This window comes from Trachypithecus francoisi, unplaced genomic scaffold (genome assembly GCF_009764315.1).
Source record: "Trachypithecus francoisi isolate TF-2019V2 unplaced genomic scaffold, Tfra_2.0 Lachesis_group7, whole genome shotgun sequence".
NCBI classification, from domain to species: domain Eukaryota; kingdom Metazoa; phylum Chordata; class Mammalia; order Primates; family Cercopithecidae; genus Trachypithecus; species Trachypithecus francoisi.
Window position 1 is genome coordinate 99,479,655 of NW_022681472.1, and position 24,315 is coordinate 99,503,969.

Genomic DNA, 24,315 nt, shown 5'->3' on the forward strand with positions numbered 1-24,315 from the left:
CGTTGCAAGATGGCGGCGGCCATGCTGGGCCTTGGGGCTGTGTGTGCGCAGCGGGCGGCGGCTCGGCCCGGACGGCTGGCGCGGCAACGGCGTTAGCCCGGTTCTCGGCCCCTCTTCGCGGCCGCTCCCTCCGCCTATTCCCGCCTTGCCCGAGATGGATCTGCCCGTGGGCCCCGGCGCGGCGGGGCCCAGCAACGTCCCGGCCTTCCTGACCAAGCTGTGGACCCTCGTGAGCGACCCGGACACCGACGCGCTCATCTGCTGGAGCCCGGTGAGGGCAGCGCGCGGGCGCGGGGCCCGTGGGGACCGGGAGGGAGCAGGGCCGCGGTGGACGGCGCGGGAGGGCTGCGGGGAGGGGCCCTGCCACACCTCGACTTAACGCGCGGTGAGCCTGCCCTGCCCCCGCCGGAGAAGGGCGGCGGGTCCCGAGCCTGCCCAGACGCAGAGCCTTAAGTTGGGAAAGCGGCTGCGAGACCCACACCCGATTCAACCGCTGCCCCAGCGAAGTTTCCCTGGGATGGGAGAATGGGGCGTCCCTTGCATCGGGCTTCTGCTAACTGTTGGGCGGTTGCGGAAGTGTCCGCGCTTAGGGCAAGCACCCGGCTTCGCCAGCGGACGCTGTGCTCCAGAGGACATCGGCGTCCCCGGGGGACGGCCTACGGGGTGCTGGGTCGGCAACTATTCGGAGAAAGTCAGGACTTGGCGCGTGAAGCGGAGGGCGTCGCTGTAGTGGAAAAGGAAAGGCAGTGAAAACAGAAACTAAGACGTCATGGAGCTTCAGGTTGAGCTCAAGCCCGTTTCCGAATCCCAAATCTGAGTTTCCCAAGAGGAGTTTTGTTTTTCATTCCTTGTGGGGCGTCTTTACTCGCGTCTCTGTCTTCAGTTGCCTGGCAGCAGGCTTGTTTACACGGTCCGACCCTGCAAGACCGGACAGCTCCGGTTTGCAGAAGTAAATCAGTGATTGTCTGGAGTTGGAGATCAGAATCTGCTGTTCACATCCCCGCTGTGACGTCGTGTCCGGTGAGGGGCAGAGCCACAGCCTGTGGCTGGCAAGTGATGGCCTGAAGAAAGGCCACACTGGCCGAGCGGGGTCACTCTTTGCTGTGATACTAGCACTTGGGGAGGTGGAGGCGGGTAGATCACTTGAGGCCAGGAGTTCGAGACTAGCCAAGACTATGGCAAAACCCCGACTCTACTAAAAATACAAAAAATTAGCCGGGCGTGGTGGTGCTTGCCTGTGGTCCTAGCTACTTGGGAGGCTGAGATAGGAGGACCCCCTAAACCTGGGAGGCAGAGGTTGCACTGCACCGAGATTCCGCCACTGCACTCCAGCCTGGCAAAGAATGAGACCCGGTCTAAGAAAAAAAAGAAAAAAGAAAGGCCACTGATCATTGGGAGCTTTTGGAGGGACCGAGACAGGTGGGGTGCCACCAAGCATGTGTGGCGTCCCAGGAGCTAAGACCCCAGAGTTCCTCAGGCTCTGCTGAGTGCCTCCCATTTGCACAGCCTCTTTCTGCTGTTAGGAATGAAGAAAAGTCTGAACTGAAGCTGCCCCAGGCAGGAGGCCAGGTCTTCTGCTTCTTGGGTTTACTGAGGCTCTGCTTTACCTACAGAGTGTTTGGGAATAAAGAGAGGACTGGAAATCTTAGCTCTTGTTAGAAACACTTTATATTTGTCCTGCTGACACCTCTGTCTGTGTCGGCCTTCCCATCCCCAAGTCCCATTACGGCACAGTGCGCCTTCCTGCAGGCTGACTTCATTTCACCATCTCTTCATTCTAGACCTTGGCATTTTTGTGCAAAGGAAATATTCCCATGTTTCTGTTTTCTTTTATCCCTCTTTCTTTTTCTTTTTCTTTTTTTTTTTGAAACGGATTCTCGCTCTGTCGCCCAGGTTGGAGTGCCGTGGTGCGATCTTAGCTCACTACGACCTCCACCTCCCAGGTTCAAGCAATTCTCCTGCCTCAGCCTCCCGAGTAGCCAGGACTACAGGTGCACGCCACCACACCAGGCTGATTGTTGTATTTTTAGTAGAGATGGGGTTTCACCACATCGGTCAGGCTGGTCTGGAACTCCTGACCTCAAGTTATCCACCTGTCTTGGCCTCCCAAAAGTGCTGGGATTACAGGTGTGAGCCACTGCACCCAGCCCTTCCTTCTTTTTCTTGTTCCCCTTAACCCTCAGAAGTACTCTCTTGCCCCATTGTGGGAGGGGCATCTGAGATTATCTGGGATATTCTAAGCTTAATCGTACTAGCATGATCTGTCCTGTCCCATAATCTACTTGCTGTTTCTGCTTAAAAGATTATGAGGCATGTGGGTTAGGTCCCAGTGTACTCTTTTTTGAGACCGAGGCATGTTCTGGGCAGGGCTTTTGAGCAAGGGAGGCAGATTTTATGAGGCCTGTGGCCAGCCTCCACTCTACTCACAGGTGCACCACCTGCGGCCTGTTCTCCCTGGAGAGGGATGGGGAGCCAACTGGAATGTCAGTGTTTGGTTCCACCTGCTCAGTATAAAGTGGCAATGGTTGGTGCAGGATGCAGCAGTGGGGACGAGCATGGCAATGAGATAGAAACACTGACTTCCAACTGGAAGGAAGCCCTTCTCCAGACTGTGAAGGGAGCTGCAGAGCTTTCTGGCGCTGGCTGCGTGGCCTGGAGAAAGGAGGTGATCGTCCCATCCTGTGGCTTTGAGAGCACTCACACAAGCCCTGAGGACTCCATGTCAGCAGAGTCCCAACAGGGGACCCTCCCACAAATCTACTGCCCAGGCCCAGCTGGCTCTCAGAGGCCTTGCGAAGGCCCTGGTGCTCTTGCTCTCTGCTGCCTTCTCTGGGAGAGTCTCCTGGCCCAAAGTCTTACCACCATTCTGCCAAGAAAAACCTTCCCTGTTTGACACAAGAAGATGAGGCGGAATCACAGGCATGGTGACTCATTCTGAAGGCTGAATAACTTGGGGGAGACTGAGGCCCAGAAACTGGCCAGTGACTTTACTGAGCTTGGCCAGGAATGGGACCAGGTCTGGATAACCATTGCACTTCCCCTCCCTGGCCTGAGATCAGGACTCCCACTGCAGCCACTGGAGGCAGAATGCTGGGTCACTGTCAAGGAGAGCCCATGTGGTGGGGACTATTGGTGGGGACTATGGCCCCATCCCTGTGGTGGTTGATTTCCCACCCCCCAGACCCTCATTCCCATGAGCACCCCACCCACACAAGCAGAGGCCTTGAGGGGACCCAGCAAGTCATGGAGGACAGCACAGCCCCATCTGCCTTGGAGAGGAAACATGTCAGCCACAAGGTTATGATCCCGGGAGATCCACATAGGAGCATGGGCATGGACGTGGGTGGTCCTCCCTCAGCCAACTTCTTAACAGCTTCTCCCAAAGGTGTACCTGGATCCAGTACCACTGAGACCCAAAGATGGGGTTGGGGGACTGAATACCTGGACTGACAGGCAGCGTCATAGAACTGAGACCTGTGAGACCAGGGACGCACAGCCTCCCTGCCCCGTGCCCTGGTGCCAGCCCTCAGCCCAGCTTCCTCCTCTGCATGCAGCAGCTCCTCTGTCCACCAGCGGAGGCTCTTCTGGGGCCTTGCTGGGCTGCAGCTGACTCAGGAGGGCAGCAGCCTCTTCAGAGAATTTGACAGCATGGAGACGCAAACAAAAGCAGAAAGTGAAGCCTCAGAACTAGGTTCACCAGCATCTCAGTTTTTTACAAGCTATGATTTTGTCCCACCTTTATTAACAAGATGAGGAAGTATGAAAAGTAATCTTCACATCTGAGATGGTGAGATTACAGATTTTTTTTTTTTTTTTGAGATGGAGCCTCTGTTGCCCAGGCTGGAGTGCAATGACACGATCTCGGCTCACTGTAACCTCTGTCTCTGGGGTTCAAGTGATTCTCCTGCTTCAGCCTCCTGAGTATGGAATTACAAGCACCCGCCACGACACCCGACTAATTTTTTTTGTATTTTTAGTGGAGACAGGGTTTTACCGTGTTGATCAGGCTGGGCTAGAACTCCTGACCTCATGATCTGCCTGCCTCAGCCTCTCAAAGTGCTGGGATTACAGATGTGAGCCACTGTACCCAGCCCAGATAATTTTTATAGTTATATTTTTCTAAAGTACTTTTTTAAAAAAATGAACATATACTTCATTTTGTTGTTGTTGTTGAGTTTTTGTTTTGTTTTGTTTTGTTTTTTTGAGACAGAATCTCACTCTGTTGCCCAGGCCACACCCGGCTAATTTTTGTATTTTTTAGTAGAGATAGGGTTTCACCATATTGGACAGTCTGGTCTCGAACTCCTGACCTAGTGATCCACCCGCCTCAGCCTCCCAAAGTGCTGGGATTACAGGCGTGAGCCACCACGCCCGGCTAAAAAAGTGAACATATATTTCATAAGCGAGAGTAGAAAATGTTTTCAAACCTGATCATGTTCTGAAAAGAGACCGGCCCAGCCCTACTTCCCCCTGCCCTGCAGGGCTAACTGTGGCTGCCCTGGGCAGCTGTGGACTCCAGGCTGAGGCCTGAGAACAAGGCACAGCCACATGACCTATGCCAGACAAATGCTAGAATGATGGTCATGCAGGTTAGAATGAACCCAGGTAGATAGAGGCCTCAGGATCAGGGTGAGACCAGAGCGGGCACCGGGGGGGCACCTGGGTGCAAAATTTAAGGAAGCACTTTTTTTTTTTTTTTTCTTAAGCCATGATCTTGCTCTGTTGCCCAGGCTAGAGTGCAGGGCTATGATTGCAGCTCACTGCAGCCTCTGCCTCCCAGGCTCAAGTAATCCAGTCGCCTCAGCTGAGTCACTGGGGCTACAGGCTCACACCACCAGACCTGGCTTTTTTTTTCTTTTTTAAGGTTGTAGCAGAGACGGTCTCGCAGGGCCTCCCCGTATTGCCCGAGCTAGTCTGGAACTTGTGGGCTCAAGCCATCCTCCCACCTCAGCCTCCCAAAGTGCTGGGATTACGGGCTTGAGCCACCGCGCCTGGCCCTGAGGCATTCCTTTTTAAGACCCACCCTGCATTTGGATGGCACTGAGAGTGGGGGCCTCCTTAGATGTGGGCTCCTGGATGCTTCACTGTCTTCACTTGGCCCCAGCCTCATGGGTGCAGCTCCCTTCTCTTTGGCAGCAGGAAGGACTCTAGAAGGATGTGCTGAGACCCTGGGGCTCCCTGAGACTGAGTGAGCCGGAGGTCACCAAGGCCCTCGGCCTATCCCGGGGGAGAGGTCCACTGAAAGCCAGTGGTCAGATGGCCGCTGTGGCGGGTCTCTGGGTGGACAGCTAGGAGCAGAGTGGTCCCTGCAGTGAGGCAGGGGGCAGGGCGTCTACTCATAAGCACATGAGGAGTTACAGAAGCAGAGCCAACCTAGCCACACCCAGTAACTCAGACCCTGGCCACAGATGGTGTCCGGAGCTCCCACAGCAGGCAGGGCCACCCCTGCTTCCCTGGTTCTGAGAGCCGCCAAGACTAGCAGGCCCACTGGCCCCACCCTGGATGATCTGGCATTTGGCCCAAGATGCTGGAGGCCCCACAGCAGCAGCTGTGAGGAGTGCTGCAGGGTCTGTAGGGCCTGATGTGTGCCCGGATCAGAGCATCTCCTGGTGTGGCCATAAGAAGGCACACAGCTGGAGCCAGGCACGGTGGCTCACGCCTGTCATCCCAGCACTTTGGGAGGCCAAGGTGGGTGGATCACGAGGTCAAGAGATTGAGACCATCCTGGCTAACACGGTGAAACCCCGTCTCTACTAAAAAATACAAAAAACTAGCCGGGCGTGGTGGCAGGTGCCTGTAGTCCCAGCTACTTGGGAGGCTGAGGCAGGAGAATGGCGCGAACCTGGGAGGCAGAGCTTGCAGTGAGCTGAGATCCGGCCACTGCACTCCAGCCTGGGCAACAGAGCGAGACTCCATCTCTTAAAAAAAAAAAAGAAGGCCGGGCGCGGTGGCTCAAGCCTGTAATCCCAGCACTTTGGGAGGCCGAGACGGGTGGATCACGAGGTCAGGAGATCGAGACCATCCTGGCTAACACGGTGAAACCCCGTCTCTACTAAAAAATACAAAAAACTAGCCGGGCAATGAGGCGGGTGCCTGTAGTCCCAGCTACTCGGGAGGCTGAGGCAGGAGAATGGTGTGAACCCGGGAGGCGGAGCTTGTGAGCTGAGATCCGGCCACTGCACTCCAGTCTGGGCGACAGAGCGAGACTCCGCCTCAGAAAAAAAAAAAAAAGGCGCACATCTGTCCTCGTAAAGCTTCTGTGCATCGCACGAGGTTAAGCCTCCTTGCTCTTCGTCGTGTTCCATCTGTAGCCATTCGGGTAGACGGCATCATTTCCACTTCATAGATAAGAAAACGGAGGCTCTGGATGCGAAGAAGCTTCACTAAGTAAGCGCTGAAATGTGGGGAAACCAACTCCAGAGTCCGTGCTCCCTCCCAGAGGGGTCCGGCTGCCACTTACTGCCCACCAAGCCTCCTGCCTTCCCAAGTCGTGCAGCAAGAGGCCACCGGTCCCGCGCCCTTGGGGCTGGGCGGTGGCCGCCACCGGCCCCCTGAGTTAGACCCTGGGGAGTGAGCGGTATTTCTGGTTCATAGTCAGAATTGTAGGTTGGATTTTCCCACAAGTGTTCTCCTTCCCCTTCTGTAGAGATAGACAGATACACACACACAGGCAGAGATCTATAAACGCTATAAAAGGCAGGCTCTGGCCAGGCGCGGTGACTCATACCTGTAATCCTAGCACTTTGGGAGGCCGAGGAGGGGCAGATCACATGAGGCCAGGGGTTCAAGACCAACCTGGCCAATATGGTGAAACCTCATTTCTACTAAAAATACAAAAATTAGCTGGGTGTGGTGGCACGGCCTGTAACCCCAGCTGCTTGGGAGGCCGAAGCACAAAAATCACTTCAGCCCCAGAGGTGGAGGCTGCAGTGAGCCGAGATCGAGCCCCTGCACTCCAGCCTGGGTGACAGAGCAAGACCCTGTCTCAAAAAATAAATAAAAATTAAAAAGGCTCTGAGCTGTAGCCTCCCGTGTTTCCTCTACCCCGATGGTGTGGTGGGGGGTGCGGTGAGGAGGGCCCAGGCACAGAAGGGCTGGGCTGCAGCAGCCTCCTGCGGGGAGGGCAGATGCCTCCAGTGCCCTGTGCCCACCCAGTTCCGCAGGCCAGTGTTTGCTCAGTCCTTTATCGAGGGACCAGGAATGGACAGCCTGGCCCTGGAAGTCTCTCGGTTTTGGAGGAGTCAGCCTGTGTGCAGGGACAGCTGGAGAGGGGTCGTGGGGCTCACAGTGCCTTCCCGGAGGAAGCAAGCAGCTTCCGTCGGGTCTGTCGAGGGCTGTGGGCTCCAGGGTCTCCTCCAGGTCTGGCAGGGGGAGGGAGGCTGTCTAAGGAGAGGAGGTGGTCCCAGATGTCTCAACAGCCTCCTCCCTGTGACCCTGTGGGCCACGGTGAGCAGCAGTAACCACCACACAGGTGCAGGGCAGCTGGTGATGAGAGATGTGATGAGAGGTGAGGGCGATTGTGCTGCTCTTGGTCCTTGTGTGGTGAGAACATGCTGGAAGCTCCTCCTGAGCAGAAACAAGAAAAGTGTTAACGAGAAAGGTGCGGGCGGCTCAGATACGGACAGAACTACACCGGGGAGCAGGGCCACAAAGTAAGCCACTTTCTCTGCACCTGCTCGCGCTTCCTACCTGCCTCACTGCTTCCATGCCCTGACCCCGGTGGTCCCCGCTCCCCACACGTGGGCTGCAGCTACTCACACATGCGTTCCCGCTACTCCTAAAGCCCACACTCCCAGGACCCAGAGAGGGAGAAGCCAGCCAAGTCCAGGAGCCCAGAACACCCATCAGCAGATAGAGCTTAGACTTGGCAGGAGGCTGGAACAAGAGGCTTGTGACCTGGGCTGTGCGGCCACCTTGTAGAATATGGCACTGTTCACGTTCTGGGCCAGGGAGCCCTTTGAGAAGACACTCAGAGACACAGACACTTCCTATGTAAGGTGTCCCTACAGGCAGGATCTCACACACGTTTCAGGTCCTTCACAGTGCTGCAGAAAATGAGGCCACAGGCTCCAAGTTTACTACAAGCTTCGGGGTTTGCTGACGCCTACACTTCTCAGCGTGTGGCATCTCACACCAGCCAGGGGCCTCCCATTTCCGGTGGCAGGTCTTCGTGATACGCAGTTATGACCTGTGACTCCTCCAGGAGGCGCCTGTGGTCAGCAGAGGAGGAACCTTATTCCACTGAGGCAGGAAGATGAGACACTGGGTTCTCTGATGGGTTCACCAGCACACCCTGTGAAATTCATAATGGCCCCTAAGGTAGGGATTGCCTGACATGTTCAACTTGGATTTAACCCTTAAGGCATAAGAAGCCACTGAACAACATTCAGACATTAGAAAACTAGGGCTGGGTGCGGTGGCTCACTCCTGTCATCCCAGCATTTTGGGAGGCCGAGGCGGGCGGATCACTTAGAGTCAGGAGTTTGAGACCAGCCTGGCCAATGTGGTGAACCCCATCTCTACTAAAAATACAAAAATAGGTTGGGTGTGGTGACACATGCCTGTAATCCCAGCTACTTGGGAGGCTGAGGCAGGAGAATCACTTGAACCCGGGATATGGAGGTTGCAATGAGCTGAGATTGTGCCACTGCACTCCAGCCTGGGCCACAGAGCGAGAATCTGTCTCAAAAAAAAAAAAGAAAAAGAAAACCGGTGAAGACCGAGGTAAACCAAAAAATTGTCCAGGCTTTCTGCGTGGAGGCAATTTGTAGACTCACGTGCAGAGAACCCAACAAAACCCAAACTTTGGGGAAGCTGAGGCAGCCAGAATTTGTGGGGTATGGTACCAGAAAGGAAGGAGTTATGCCCAAAAGAAAGAGCTCCGACAATCTGCGCATGAGCCTGCTTGCATCTTGGGCTGGATCCGATTTGCTGGTGCAAAGTGAAACCTCGTGAAGCTGGACCAAGAGCAACTGGAAGAGGAAGAGTAAGTGTAAGGGGACGGGACTCACACGGGGTCGTGGTTATTTCAGTTCCCACCAGCTACAGTGTAGAAGCCACTTTAAATACACAGAGCATTCATGAGACCTTAGAGGAACCACAGCCTGGAAGTGGCGCAGAATAAGCTGGAAAGGAGAGGCCACTCCCAATGCCACGGAAACAAGTGCAAGGCAAGCCCTGGAAACACCATGGCCTGCTAGCACGGAGTGCACATGGCACTCTTGAAGACAGAAGCCAGGCGAAGTGGCTCACACCTGTCATCCCAGCACTTGGGGAGGCCGAAGCAGGGGGATCATCTGAGCTCAGGAGTTCAAGACCAGCCTGGCCAACATGGTGAAACCCCGTCTCTACTACAGAAAATTAGCCATGTGTGGTGATGGGCGCCTGTAGTCCCAGCTACTTGGGAGGCTGAGGCAAGAGAATCACATGAGCCTGGGAGGCGGAGGCTGCAGTGAGCCGAGATCGCATCACTGCACTCCAGCCTGGGCAACAGAGCAAGACTCCGTCTCAAAAAAAAAAAATTTGACGTCCAGAATCTAATTAATAACCGGCAGACAAGCGAAGGCAGGAAAATGGACTTGTCACTGGAGGGGGATAGTCTAGTAGTAGGACTGGTTTTGATAGGATTAGCCAACAAAGAGTAAACAATTATAAAAACATTCTGTGTGCTCAAGGAAATAACGCAAAAACATGACTGAGGGCCGGGCGCGGTGGCTCACACCTGTAATACCAGCACTTTGGGAGGCCGAGGCAGGTGGATCACAAGGTCAGGAGTTCGAGACCATACTGCCTAACACGGTGAAACCCCGTCTCTACTAAAAATACAAAAAATTAGCCAGGTGTGGTGGCGGGCGCCTGTAGTCCCAGCTACTGGGGAGGCTGAGGCAGGAGAATGGTGTGAACCCAGGAGGCGGAGCTTGCAGTGAGCCAAGATCGCGCCACCGCACTCCAGCCTGGGCGACAGAACAAGACTCCGTCTCAAAAAAAAAAAAGGACTGAGAAATGGAAGATACAGAAAAGAAGCAAGTTGGACAAAATGTCACTGGAACTAATCTCCCACGTAGAAGAATTCCACGTTGTTTACTGCAGTAGTTCCCCTTCAAGGAGGTGATGCTTACCTCCTCACTCCAGAAGCCTGGGCTGCACCTAGTGACCCCTTCCAAAGAGCAGAGCACAAGAGCAGGAGGAGCAGCTTTCCAGTGGAGACCTCCAGCAGCACAGCCTCACCGGGGTCACGGTCACCATCAGCAGTGACATGCATATCCCCGTTGTGTACTCTTTATTTTATTTATTTTTTTGAGACGGAGTCTTGCTCTGTCGCCAGGCTGGAGTGCAGTGGCGCGGTCTTGGCTCACTGCAACCTCTGCTTTCCGGGTCCAAGCAATTCTCCCACCTCAGCCTCCCGAGCAGCTGGGACTATAGGCGCCCGCCACCATGTCCAGCAAATTTTTTTGTATTTTTGGTAGAGACAGGGTTTCACCGTGTTAGCCAGGATGGTCTCGATCTCCTGACCCCGTGATCTGCCCGCCTCAGCCTCCCAAAGTGCTGGGATTACAGGCGTGAGCCACTGCGCCCGGCCTGTTGTATACTTGATAGGATGATGAGAACAGCACTCTACCTCTTTGATCTTCCTCTCAAAAGCATACGTAACCGCAGCTAATCATGAAAAAACATCAAACAAATCCAAATTGAGAGACATTCCGCAAACTATTTGACGAGTCCTCAAAATTGTCAGGGTTCTCAAAAACTAGGCAAGTCTGGAAGGTGTCAGAGCCGGTGGAACTGAAGGAGATGTGACAACTGGATGGATCTTGGATGACATCCTGGAGTAGAGGAAGGATTGGGTGAAAACCTAAGGAATCTAAATAGAATATGGGCCCTAGTTAACAATGTGTCTAATGTTCTTGAGACAAATGCACCACACAAAGGCACAATGTTAATGATGGGGGACACTGGTGTAGGCCATGTATTCTAAAGTAAAAAGGTGGTTCTTCAGATTCACCGCAGTGGTTTGACAAAACATTAGAAACTTCAGAAGAAAAGATTCCCGAACTAAAAGCAATGGAAACTATCCACAGTGATGTACAGAGAGAAAAAGGACTGCAAAAACTTAGCCGAGCTTCAAGGAGAGACTATCATGTGGTCTAACGTATTTGAGGCTCCAGAAAACAGTGGGGAAGAGAATACAGAAATGCGACCAAAAGGCCGGGCGCGGTGGCTCCTGCCCGAGATCCCAGCACTTTGGGAGGCTGAGGTGGGCAGATCGCTTGAGCCCAGGAGTTCAAGACCAGCCTGGGCAATATAGCGAGACCCCCGTCTCTATAAATAATCCAAAATTAGCCGGGCATGGTAGTGCCTACCTGTGGTCCCAACTACTCAGGAGGCTAAGGCGGGAGGTTCACCTGAGCTCAGGAGGTGGAGGCTGCAGTGAGCCATGATCACACCACTGCACTGCAGCCAGGGCAACAGAGTCTCCTGCACTCCAGCCTGGGCAACAGAGACCCTGTCTCAAAAAAAAAAAGAAATATTAGGCCGGGCGCAGTGGCTCACGTCTGTAATCCCAGCACTTTGGGAGGCCAAGATGGGCAGATCATGAGGTCAGGAGATTGAGACCATCCTGGCTAACATGGTGAAATCCCGTCTCTACTAAAAATATAAAAAACTAGCCGGGTGTGGTGGTGGGCGCCTGTAGTCCCAGCTACTCGGGAGGCTGAGGCAGGAGAATGGCATGAACCCAGGAGGTGGAGCTTGCAGTGAGCCGAGATCGCACCATTGCACTCCAGCCTGGGCAACAGTGAGACTCCGTCTCAAAAAACAAAAACAAAAAAAAAAAAAAGAAATATTATGGCCAAAATTTTTCCCAAATTTTTGAAAAGCTGTAAGCTCACAAGTCCAAGAATATCAATCTCAAGCAGGATAAAACCAAAACCATATCAAGGCACATTATATAATCAAAGTGCTGGAACAGGCTGGTGAAGAGAAAATCTTAAAAGCAAACAGAATAGGCCAGGCGCGGTGGCTCACGCCTGTAATCCCAGCACTTGGGAGGCCGAGGTGGGCAGATCACAAGGTCAGGAGGTTGAGACCATCCTGACTAACACGGTGAAACCCTGTCTCTACTAAAAATACAAAAAATTAGCCGGGCGAGGTGGCGGGCGCCTGTAGTCCCAGCTACTCGAGAGGCTGAGACAAGAGAATTGCTTGAACCTAGGAGTCGGAGGTTGCAGTGAGCCGAGATCGTGCCACTGTCTTCTAGCCTGGGTGACCGAGTGAGACCTGTCTCAAAGAAAAAAATTATTGTCCCAGTTTCTGAGACTCGTGAATTGATTCCAGCTCAAGGTTTCTGAGGCTGACGTCATCTCAAGGCTCAACTGAGGATGAAATACGCCTCCAACTTCCCTCAATGCTTGTTGACGGGCCACAGTTTCTCGCTGGCTTTTGGCAAGAGGCTTTAATTCCTTATCAAGTGAGCCTCTCCGTAGAGCTGTTTGTAACATGGTGGCTTGCCTCTCCAAAAGCAAGTGACCCAAGAGAGCCAGAGCCCCAGACGGCTTTTACAGTTTGTTCTCAAATGGCATCACTGCCGGGCGCGGTGGCTCAAGCCTATAATCCCAGCACTTTGGGAGGCCGAGACGGGCGGATCACGAGGTCAGGAGATCGAGACCATCCTGGCTAACACGGTGAAACCCTGTCTCTACTAAAAAATACAAAAAAAAAAACTAGCCGGGCGAGGTGGCGGGCGCCTGTAGTCCCAGCTACTCAGGAGGCTGAGGCAGGAGAATGGCGTGAACCCGGGAGGCGGAGCTTGCAGTGAGCCGAGATCCGGCCACCGCACTCCAACCTGGGCGACAGAGCGAGACTCCGTCTCAAAAAAAAAAAAAAAAGGGCATCACCTCTGTGTTTGGTCACACAGGACAACCGTGGTACTTGGCGGGAGGAGATGGCTCCAGGGTGTGGACACCAGAAGTGGGATCAACGGGGCCATCGGCAGGCTAGTTAATAGGGATAAATTAGCCGGGCGCAGTGGCTCATTCCTGTAATCCCAGCACTTTGGGAGGCCGAGGCAGGCAGATCACAAGGTCAGGAGTTCGAGACCATCCTGGCCAATGTGGTGAAACCTCATCTCTACTAAAAATACAAAAAGTATCTGAGCATGGTGGTGGGCACCTGTAGTCCCAGCTACTCAGGAGGCTGAGGCAGAAGAATCGCTTGAACCTGGGAGGTGGAGGTTGCAGTGAGCCTAGATCGCACTACTGTACTCTAGCCCACACAACAGAGTGAGATTCTGTCTCAAAAGAAAAAAAGGCCGGGTAGAGAATAAATTGAAAACCTAAATAAATGGAGAGAAATACCATGGTCATGGGACAGAAGACCTAGTATTATTATAAGGAGAACAAAATTAGAAGATTCACACTATCTGATTTCAAGACACTATAAAGCTCCAGTAATCAAGACTGAACAATATTAGCATAAATGTAAACATGTAAACAAATGGAGCAGACTATAGATTTCAGAAATAGACTCACCCATCTAAGGCTGACTGATCTTGACAAAGGTGCCACTAGTTGAATGGAGAAATAATCGTCTGTTCAGCAAACAGTGCTGGGATAACTGGACGTCCATAAACAAAAAGGTGAGCCTTGTCCTTTACCTCACACCATATACGAAACTAACTCAGAATGGATTGGAGACTAAAATATGAGCTAAGACAACAAAACTTCTAGAGAAAAAAAAAACCCTTTGATCTTGAGTTAGGAGACAAAATCACCAAATAGGAAAAAATGGATAAAGTCGACTTCATCAAAGTTAAAAACATCCACTCTTTGAAATACACTATTAGGGAATTAAGAAGCAAACCACACACTATATTTGCAAAGCATATATCTGGTACCAAGAATATATTTTTTAAAAAATTTTTGGCCAGGCACGGTGGCTCACGCCTGTAATCCCAACACTTGGGGAGGCTGAGGCAGGTGAATCACTTGACGTCAGGAGTTTGAGACCAGCTTGGCCAACATGGTGAAACCTTGTCTCTACTAAAAATACAAAAATTAGCTGGGTGTGGTGGCAGGTGCCTGTAGTCCCAGCTACTTGGGAGGCTGAGGCGGGAGAATCGCTTGAACCCGGGAGGCAGAGGTTGCAGTGAGCCAAGATCACGCCACTGCACTCTAGCCTGGGCGATGGAGCGAGATTCCATCTCAGATAATAATAATAAATAAATGACAAGTGGCTGAGCATGGTAGCTGACACCTGTAATCCCAACACTTTGGGAGGCCAGCGTGGGTAGATCACTTCCACTCAGGAGTTTGAGACCAGCCTGGGCAACACAGGGAGACCCATCTCTACAAAAAAAAAAAAAAAATGAGCCCGGCGTGGTGGTTTGCTCCTGTGGTCCCAGCTACTTGGGAGGCTGCGGGGGGAGGATCTCTTGGTCCCAGGAGGTGGAGATTGCAGTGAGTCAAGATCGCGCCGCTGCACTCCAGCCTGGGTGACAAAGCACGACTCTGTCTCAAAAAATAAAAACGTATATTGAAAAAGGCAAAAGATTTGAACAGATACATCAAAAAAAGACAAATAGCAAATAAGCACTTGAACAGATGCTCAGCATCATTACTTGTCGGAGAAATGCACACGAAAACCTCAGTGCCAGCTACCAGAACAGCCAACAGGCCGGGCGCGGTGGCTCACACCTGTAATCCCAGCACTTTGGGAGGCTGAGACGGGTGGATCACGAGGTCAAGAGATGGAGGCCATCCTGGCTAACACGGTGAAACCCCGTCTCTACTGAAAATTTTTTTAAAAATCAGCCGGGCATGGTGACGGGCGCCTGTAGTCCCAGCTACTCGGGAGGCTGAGGTGGGAGAATGGCGTGAACCCGAGAGGCAGAAGTTGCAGTGAGCCGAGATTGCGCCACTGCACTCCAGCCTGGGGGACAGAGCAAGAGACTCCGTCTCAAAAAAAAAGAAAAAACAGCCAACGCCACCAGGTGCTGAGGAGGGCACGGAGCCACTGGAGCTTAGCCGTGCTGCTGAGAACACAAATGCTATATCATACTCTTTGAAAAGCAGCTTGGGCGTTGCATGGGAAATTAAGCGTTTTCCACACGGCCAGCAGCTCTGCTTTGGTTATTGTTTTGTTCAGCTCCGGAATTTCCACTGGGGGTTCTTTATGATTTCGTCTCTTTTACCATTGTTTTGGTGTAGATGGGGTCTCGCTGTTTGGATGATTGTTTGCAGGGGTGTTCCGTGGGGTTTTGAGCAGTGGTAGTTTCTGAGGTCAGTCAGGGTTGTTGTGGCCCCAGCAGGGCTCTTCATAGCTTTCCCTTTGCAGGAGAACAAGCCTGTGGTTTTACTTGTTTCTCTTACTTTAGAGGAGCTGTCGTTTCTGAGAGCACTCTTTGGCTGAACTTTCAAATAAAATGAGTCTCCTCGGGGAGCTTCAGAGCTCTTTCCTTATGGACAGCCTCTCTCCCCAGCCTCATTCTCTGTGCCACCGCTCTGGGCACCGGGCAGGACAGCAGCCTCTGATCTTCTTGGCCTGGCTTTCCCAGCATGGGTGCGCTACCCTGCAGTTTTAACCCAGAAAGCCTGAACTGTATTTAAAACCTGTGGTTTTTAAGGCCAGGCACAGTGGCTCATGCCTGTCATCCCAGCACTTTGGGAAGCCGAGGTGGGTGGATCACTTACAGTCAGGAGTTCAAGACCAGCCTGGCCAACCTGGTGAAAGCCTGTCTCTACCAAAAATATAAAACTTAGCCAGATGTGGTGGCACACGCCTGTAATCCCAGCTACTCAGGAGGCTGAGGCAGAAGAATCGCTTGAACCCAGGAGGTGGAGGTTGCAGTGAGCCAAGATGGCACCGCTGTACTCTAGCCTAGGTGACAGAGAGAGACTCCATCTCAAAAAAAAAAAAACACTGTGGTTTTGAAATTGCTTTAATCAGGTGGGAGCTGCGGGGAGGTGGTCAGAGACCTGGGTGTCCTCAGCCTGCTGTGGCTGTGGCCGAGCTCCTCTCTGAGGCATGGGCAAGGTGGAGGAAGGGAGCCCCTGGCGTCTAGGCCACATGCTCCAGCAACTTAGTCTCTTCAACTTGGAGTCGGTGAGGATGAGAAACTCTGGTGGTCTGCCCAGCCCGTGAGATCCAGGAAACCTTGTTCGGGAACTAAGGGGAGAAGGGTCCCCATCTTCCTGCTCCCCTCCCCGAGTGTAGTGCCCATCATGGCGAGCTAGGGTGAGAGGGAAAGAGGTGGCTGAGGTTCAGATGCCACCAGGCTCACTGTTCGTACCAGGTGTCGGTAGATTTTACTCCATAAGTGTTTATCTGTTAATATGCCTTTAGGACAGTTTTGAGACTTTAAATGGTTTAAGTAAGCTTTGCTTGTTTCACAGGAAGTACTTCCACGAAGGTCCTCACATTGCTGTCCCAGAAGTGGAAATCTCTCCATTTTCAAAGCATAGCTTTGCCGGATATTGAGTTTTTATGTTTTGTAGAGATGGGGTCTCGCAATGTTGCCCAGACTGGTCTCCAACTCCTGGGCTCAAGGGATCCTCCTGCCTTAGCCTCCCAAAGTGCTCGGATTACAGGCCTGAGTCCCACACCCAGCCAGTATACAAAGATTGAGTGGCAGGGTCTTTTATTTTAATACTTTTATTTTATTTGTTTTGGTTTGTTTTTGTTTTTGTTTGGAGATGGATTCTCGCTCTGTCGCCCAGGCTGGAGGGCGGTGGCGTGATCTCCGCTTACTACAGCCTCCACCTCCCGGGTTCAAGCAATACTCCTGCCTCAACCTCCTGAGTAGCTGGGATTACAGGCATGAGCCACTACACCCAGCTAGTTTTTCCATTTTTAGTAGAGACGGGGTTTCACCATGCTGTCCAGGCTGGTCTGAAACTCCTGACCTCAAATGATCCACCCACCTTAGCCTCCCAAAGTGTTGGGATTACAGACGTGAGCCACCACACCAGCCATTTTAAAACTTTTTTTTTTTTTTCGAGACAGAGTCTCGCTCTGTCCCCCAGGCTGGGGTGCAGTGGGGTGATCTCGGCTCACTGCAACCTCTGCCTCCCGGGTTCAAGCGATTCTTCTGCCTCAGCCTCCCAAGTAGCTGGGAGCACAGGCACAGGCCACCATGCCCAGCTAATTTTTATATTTTTAGTAGAGATGGGGTTTCCTCATGTTGGCCAGGCTGGTCTCGAATTCCTGACCTCAGGTGATCTGCCCGGCTCAGCCTCCCAAAATGCTGGGATTACAGGTGTGAGCCACCATGCCCGGCCGTGTTATACTTTTTGTGGTGTCTCACAGGTCTCTGAGGCTCTGCTCATTTTTGTTTTTGTTTTTGTTTTTGTTTTTGTTTTTTTGAAACAGAATCTCCTTCTGTCACCAGGCTGGAGTGCAGTGACGCAATCTCAATCTCGGCTCCCTGCAACCTCTGCCTCCAGGGTTCAAGCAATTCTCTTGCCTCAGCCTCCCAAGTAGCTGGGATTACAGGCACAGGCCACCACGCCCAACTAATTTTTTTTTGTATTTTTAGTAGAGATGGGGTTTCACCATGTTGACCAGGATGGTCTCAATGTCTTGACCTCGTGATCCACCCACGTTGGCCTCCCAAAGTGCTGAGACTGCAGGTGTGAGCCACCGCGCCCAGCCGGCTCCTGTCCTTCTTATTCCTTCTTTTTTCTTTTTTTTCTCATACCGAACCATCTCAATGGACCTATCTTCATGTATGCTGACTCCTTCTCCTAGTCAGATATTCTCTGTCGCCCAAGCTGGAGTGCAATGGTGCGATCTCAGCTCACTGCAACCTCCGCCTCCCGGGTTCAAACAGTTCTCCTGCCTCAGCCTCCTGAGTAGCTGGGATTACAGGTATGAGCCACCATGCCTGGCTAATTTTGTATTTTTAGTAGAGACGGGGTTTCTCGATGTTGGTCAGGTTGGTCTCCAACTCCTGACCTCAGGTGATCCACCTGCCTCGGACTCTCAAAGTGCTGGGATTACAGGCGTGAGCCACCATGCCTGGCCCCTCTGGTTAACTTTTAATCTGAATTATTATACTTTTCAGTTCCAAAATTTTGATTTCGTCCTTCTTTACAATTTTTATCTCTTTATTGATACCCTGTGTTTGATGAGATGTCATTCTCATACTTCGGTTCTTCAGATGTGGTTTCCTTTAGTTGTTTGAACATATTTGAAATAATTGACTTAAAATCTTTGCCTGGTAAGTCCAGTGTCCAGTGTTGTGGCTTCTTTGGGGACAGTTTCTATTGATTGCTTTTTTTTTCCCTGTGTATGGTGTGTGGGTCCTAGCTTCTTGTTTCTTTGCATATCTCGTTTTTGTTTTTTTTTTTAACTAGAGTCTTTGTTTGTTTGTTTGTTTTTGAGTCTGTTACCCAGGCTGGAGCGCAGTAGCTCGATCACAGCTCACTGCAACCTTCACCTCCAGAGCTCAAGGGATCCTCCCACCTCAGCCTCCTGAGTAGCTGGGATGACAGGTGTGCGCCACCACACCATTTAATTTTTGTATTTTTACTAGAGACGAGGTTTTGCCATGTTGCCCAGGCCGGTCTCCAACTCCTGAGCTCAACCAACCCACCCGCCTTGGCCTCCCAAAGTGCTGGGACCACAGGCGTGAGCCAGCACAGCCGGCTGGAGAACTGGAGCTCTCACAGGTTGAGAGTGGCAGCTCGAGCTCGGACTCCCCCGCCTCCCCAGGATTTGTCACTGCTGCTGTTTGTTGTGGTTATCGGCCAGGTAGCTTTTCGGGACTGCTTCTGTAAAGGTTCTGTTCTTTCTTGATGGCCACTGCAGTCTCTGTTCCGTTCACTGATGTGGGTCGTGACGGGGCGGAAATGTTCTCGAGGCTTGGAGCCAGCGAGTCCCCGTCTTTGGGGGCTGTGTGTGTACTGGGGACGCCTTCAGCGCTTGGCCAGGCCGTGGACAAGCCGACTATGCTTCCCTTCCTGCTTACGCAGAGCTCAAGGTCAGCCAGAAGTGAGAGCTCAGGGCTGGCCCACACGTGTATGGCTGCGAGATGTCCTGGAATATCTCAGAGCTTTTCAGAGCCCCTAGTGGTGCCTCCTTCTCCCCAGCGGCCGGGCACTGCCTCAGGCAGCCACAGCGTTCAAAAATCGCCTCTAAATGTTTCAACAAGCACGCCTAGGCAAACAGCTTTTTTATTCCGGAGAGCTTCAAGTCAAATCAGAGCCAGCCTTGTGCGTGGACTCCTAGGCAGATGCTGCCAGGCCTCTGGGAATGGGGCCTTGGAGGAGCCCAAGCCCTGGCCCACCCCGCAGCAGCTGCCAGGACACTGGTTCCCACGGGGACTGCAGCTGTTGGTTTTCAGGGCTGCAGATGGAGTGGGAATAGGGCATGTTAAAATGCCGCCAAGCCTGGCCGGGCACGGTGGCTCACGTCTGTAATCCCAGCACTGCAGGAGGCCGAGGTGGGCGGATCACTTGAGGTCAGGAATTCAAGACCAGCCTGGGCAACATGGTGAAACCCCATCTCTACTAAAAATACAGAAATTAGCCGGGCGTGGTGGCGCCTGTAGTCAACTACTTGGGAGGCTGAGGCACGAGAATCACTTGAACTTGGGAGGCGGAGGCTGCAGTGAGCCGTGTTCGTGCCAATGCACTCCAGCCTGGGCAACAGAGCAAGACCCGGTCTCAGAAAAAAAAAAAAGGGCCGGGCGCGGTGGCTCAAGCCTGTAATCCCAGCACTTTGGGAGGCCGAGACGGGCGGATCGCGAGGTCAGGAGATCGAGACCATCCTGGCTAACATGGTGAAACCCCGTCTCTACTAAAAAATACAAAAAAAACTAGCCGGGCGAGGTGGCGGGTGCCTGTAGTCCCAGCTACTCGGGAGGCTGAGGCAGGAGAATGGCGTAAACCCAGGAGGCGGAGCTTGCAGTGAGCTGAGATCCGGCCACTGCTCTCCAGCCTGGGCGACAGAGCGAGACTCCGTCTCAAAAAAAAAAAAAAAAAAAAGTTCACACAGCCCACTGTTCTTACTAAGATTCAGCTGTTTTTCTGGAATAAATGCTCCCCGTGCTACTGTAATTCTTTGGTTAATTTTCAGAGTCTGGAAAGTTGGCGTTTTTCACCATCTCTGTCCTGCTGCCTTAGGTCCTTTCCATGACTTCCCTCCCTAACACACGCACATCCCTGTTGATTTCACGTCTCTCTATATTGGAAAGTGGTTCTCCACTTCTAGTGCCATACCATGGGGTTTTTCTGGCTTTTTTCCCTGTTTGCATCTGCAGCTCCCTTCCCTGGCAGGGAGAAATCTGCCCCACTGCCCTTCCCCAGTTTCTTCACTGGGTCAGCCGCCCCTTCCTCTGCAGATACCCCTCACCTCTCTCTGGCCCTGCTTCAGGCCCCCATTCCCCGCCGTGTGGGCTTCTCGCTGTCCCCTAAGCCTTCAGTGCCCCCTCTGAGCCACTGTGGCCATGGCCAGCAGGGATGCCTCCCTCGCCAGCTCCTCCTGATAGCTCTGGGCCTGAGCTTGGGAGAGAAATGGAAGAGGAAGAATATATTCAGTGTTTGACTGTCTCTGTTTCTTGTCTGACGTCACAAAACAAGAATGAATTTGGATTTCTGAACGCAAATGTGTTTTCCTCTGGAGTAATGAAGTCAGGACTCAATTTCCTTTGCTGTTCCTAAGGGAAATGTCCTGCTTAAACACCCATCCCATGGGCATGGCCAGAGTGCGGCAGGTGCTTTGTGAGTGGAAACGTGGCCTTCTCTAGAACCCCTGGGGAGGGGCTTCCCGGCTTTAAGGAAGGCCCCGCATCTGCCCACCGCCCAGTCCTGGGCCTCACAGTGAGGATGCAGGTCACGCTGCACAGATGAGGCCCGTGTGGCAGGTGGTCCCAGGAACGAACTCGCCTCCCGCCAGCCCCCTGGGCCTCCCATGGCCCCAGCCCCATCAGGTGGAATGTGCACTGCCTGCGCTCCAGAAGGGGTGGCCTGGGGAAGGGTGGCTTGGGCACACTGCCTCTTGCCACCACGCGTGACCCACCGTGTCTCCCTTTCAGAGTGGGAACAGCTTCCATGTGTTCGACCAGGGCCAGTTTGCCAAGGAGGTGCTGCCCAAGTATTTCAAGCACAACAACATGGCCAGCTTCGTGCGGCAGCTCAACATGTGTGAGTGCTGACTCCCAGGTGCGGGAGGCAGACCTGCAGACGCAGGAGGACCTTGTGGATGAAGGACGGAGCCCCCTGTGCTGGCTAAGGGCATGCCATGGAACCCAGCAAGCCTGGAGGCCGGGGGCAGCTGCCTCTTCCAAGGGGGAGGGTCCTCGTGGGTATGAACCTGGGGTCTCCAGGGAAGAACTGTGAAGCCCGAGCTATACTCCACGTGTATCGGGCGTGGGGAGCCCCGTGGGGACACAGGGTCTCACTTAGACCAAGACCACCCAGCCACCAGGCGTGGGCTCTGAGGGGCAGGGCGGGGTCTGACCGTGGCCAAGCCCTGCAGCAGCCTCCCAGGGCAGTGGCCGCTCTTCGAGGGGTCTCGTCCTGCCCTGAAGCAGAGCCGCCCCCTTCCCTGCTATGTGCAGATGGTTTCCGGAAAGTGGTCCACATCGAGCAGGGTGGCCTGGTCAAGCCAGAGAGAGATGACACGGAGTTCCAGCACCCGTGCTTCCTGCGCGGCCAGGAGCAGCTCCTTGAGAACATCAAGAGGAAAGTCACCAGTGTGAGTCCCGGCCCCGCACCCTCGCCCAGTCTCGCCTGCCATGGCTCTCCCCGCCCGGCCCTCCCTGAGAGTTCCCACCCCAGCCTGCCCGCTTCCTGAGGGACCCGGCTGCAGTGGACGAGCCTGAGCCTGCCAAGCTCCCGGGCCGCTTCAGTGACCCCTGTCCCTCTCGGGGATCCAGGTGTCCACCCTGAAGAGTGAAGACATAAAGATCCGCCAGGACAGTGTCACCAAGCTGCTGACGGACGTGCAGCTGATGAAGGGGAAGCAGGAGTGCATGGACTCCAAGCTCCTGGCCATGAAGCAGTAAGTCCCACACCAGCACCGTGGGCCACAGCGGGTGCTGTGGGGCAGGGCCATGTCCAGGGCTCCAGGTGCTCAGCCCCACCTCCTGCTCCACCCAGATCTACCCTGGGCCTCTGCCCCAGCCCCACCGCCCATGGCTGCCGTTCTCCACATGCAGAAGGGGCTGGGAGGGTCCCCTGTTCTGCACAGCCCCAGCGCCCTCTGGGCCATCCTGGCCTCCGAGCTTGGCGGGACCTACCAGCCTAATTTTGAGGACAAGCCCTGCACAGCAGACCCACCCCACCCACCTCGGGCCTGGGGTCAGATGCATCTCAGGCCCTTCCTGGAACCTCTGCCCCACACTTGCCTGGGCCTATGGAGCTAGCCCTCCAGCCCCTCCTCACCAGGACCCTGCGGCTCTGGGGAAACCTTAGCAGGGGACTGACACACAGTGGCACCTGAGAAACTGAGGCAAGCCCACCTCGCAAGGCTGGCTCAGGTCTCGCATCCACTTTGGGGCTCCAGGCCTGCGGGAACCCCAACCTAGTTGGCCCCAAGAAGACTCACAGGCTTGGTGGGGCTCAGCCTCCCAGAGCAGCAGGAGCGCGCTCACGGCCCTGCTCAACTGGCTGGGGACAGCTCTTCCCCACCCCATGGGGCCACCTCGTGGGGCCACCTCTGAGCCACTTCCAGGCCTGGCCCTGAGCACCTGCAGGACACGGGACAGCCGGTGTCGCAGCCTGAAGAACCGTCCTCCCTCAACCTGGCTTCTCAGGCGGAAGGGCGGCTCAAGGGTCTGCTCCTGGCCTGTGTCCAAGGCAGCCCTCCAGGTGTTGGCCAGGATGGATGCCAGGATCCGGGTGCACCTGGATCCTGGTGCTCCTGTCCCCAACACCCTACCTGACACCAGGTGTTCCCGGCAGGGAGAGGGGCAGTGGGACCAGCAAGCCCTGGCCCTGGCCCCCAGCCCCTCCACACAGCAGTTCTCATCCTGGGGTGGGCCAGGCCAGACATGGTCACACTTACCCCTGCTCCTGCCTGGTGGACGGGGAGGGTCTGTGGGGCTCCCTCAGCCCTGGCGCTCCTGGGATTGGGCTCCACTGACCCAGCCTGGTCTGTTGCAGTGAGAATGAGGCTCTGTGGCGGGAGGTGGCCAGCCTTCGGCAGAAGCATGCCCAGCAACAGAAAGTCGTCAACAAGGTGGGGGCAGGGCCAGAGGGCCGGCGGGGGCCCCACAAGGGCCAGGGTGACTGTGTCCTCTCTCCCCACAGCTCATTCAGTTCCTGATCTCACTGGTGCAGTCAAACCGGATCCTGGGGGTGAAGAGAAAGATGTGAGGTTTTGGGGACGCCTGCATCCACCACCCGGGGCCCAGGGCCGTCCTCCTCTGTCAGCTGTGCCCCGAGGTGGGGGGCGGCGGCTGACCTGCACCCTTCCCCACAGCCCCCTGATGCTGAACGACAGTGGCTCAGCACATTCCATGCCCAAGTATGGCCGGCAGTTTTCCCTGGAGCACGTCCACGGCTCGGGCCCCTACTCGGTGAGTGCTGGAGGCAGGGCACCCGTCCAGGCGTGCGGGCGGCAGTGGGGTGTGTTGCCCCAGCTGGCGCTGCACGAGCCTCCTGCCTTTGATTGCAGGCCCCCTCCCCGGCCTACAGTAGCTCCAGCCTCTACGCCCCCGATTCTGTGGCCAACTCCGGACCCATCATCTCCGATATCACCGAGCTGGCGCCTGCCAGCCCCGTGGCCTCCCCCGGCGGGAGCATAGACGAGAGGTGGGGGCCGCATCACCCCAGCCATCCTGTCCCCCGACGAGGCGAGCCCCTGTGGGCCCAGGGCAGAGTTGGGGATGAGGTGGGGCTGGCCAAGACACCAGCTAACGTGGCCCCCTCGTGTCCAGGCCCCTGTCCAGCAGCCCTCTGGTGCGTGTCAAGGAGGAGCCCCCCAGCCCGCCTCAGAGCCCCCGGGTAGAGGAGGCGAGTCCCGGGCGCCCATCTTCCGTGGACACCCTCTTGTCCCCGACCGCCCTCATTGACTCCATCCTGCGGGAGAGTGAACCTACCCCCGCCTCCGCCACAGCCCTCATGGACGCCAGGGGCCACACGGACACCGAGGGCCGGCCTCCCTCACCCCCGCCCACCTCCACCCCTGAAAAGTGCCTCAGCGTAGCCTGCCTGGACAAGTGAGTGCCGCCCCACCCACAGCCCCTGGAGGCACAGCCCTGGGCTTCAGCTCAGACTGTCCCAGAGGGCTGAGCAGGGCAGCTGGCAAGGCAGGACCCTACCCCTAACCTCGGAGCTCGGGGCTGGGGAGGGAGACAGGTGCCAAACAGATCAC

The 24,315-nt window shown here is 54.6% G+C and overlaps 1 protein-coding gene across 2 annotated transcripts in view; it reads left to right on the forward strand.

The window, feature by feature from the left end:
- HSF1 (heat shock transcription factor 1) overlaps positions 1–24,315 on the forward strand; it is a 26,490-nt gene continuing 2,175 nt past the window's right edge. The window contains exons 1-9 of one of the 2 annotated variants that reach the window (XM_033203070.1): positions 1–271; positions 21,032–21,140; positions 21,557–21,693; positions 21,875–21,999; positions 23,103–23,178; positions 23,250–23,311; positions 23,422–23,518; positions 23,617–23,753; positions 23,879–24,160. In XM_033203070.1, the coding sequence (XP_033058961.1) occupies positions 155–271; positions 21,032–21,140; positions 21,557–21,693; positions 21,875–21,999; positions 23,103–23,178; positions 23,250–23,311; positions 23,422–23,518; positions 23,617–23,753; positions 23,879–24,160 (1,142 nt within the window). In that variant the 5' untranslated portion in view covers positions 1–154. The remainder of the gene's footprint in view (positions 272–21,031; positions 21,141–21,556; positions 21,694–21,874; positions 22,000–23,102; positions 23,179–23,249; positions 23,312–23,421; positions 23,519–23,616; positions 23,754–23,878; positions 24,161–24,315) is intronic. The other variant, XM_033203069.1, reaches the window with a different exon arrangement.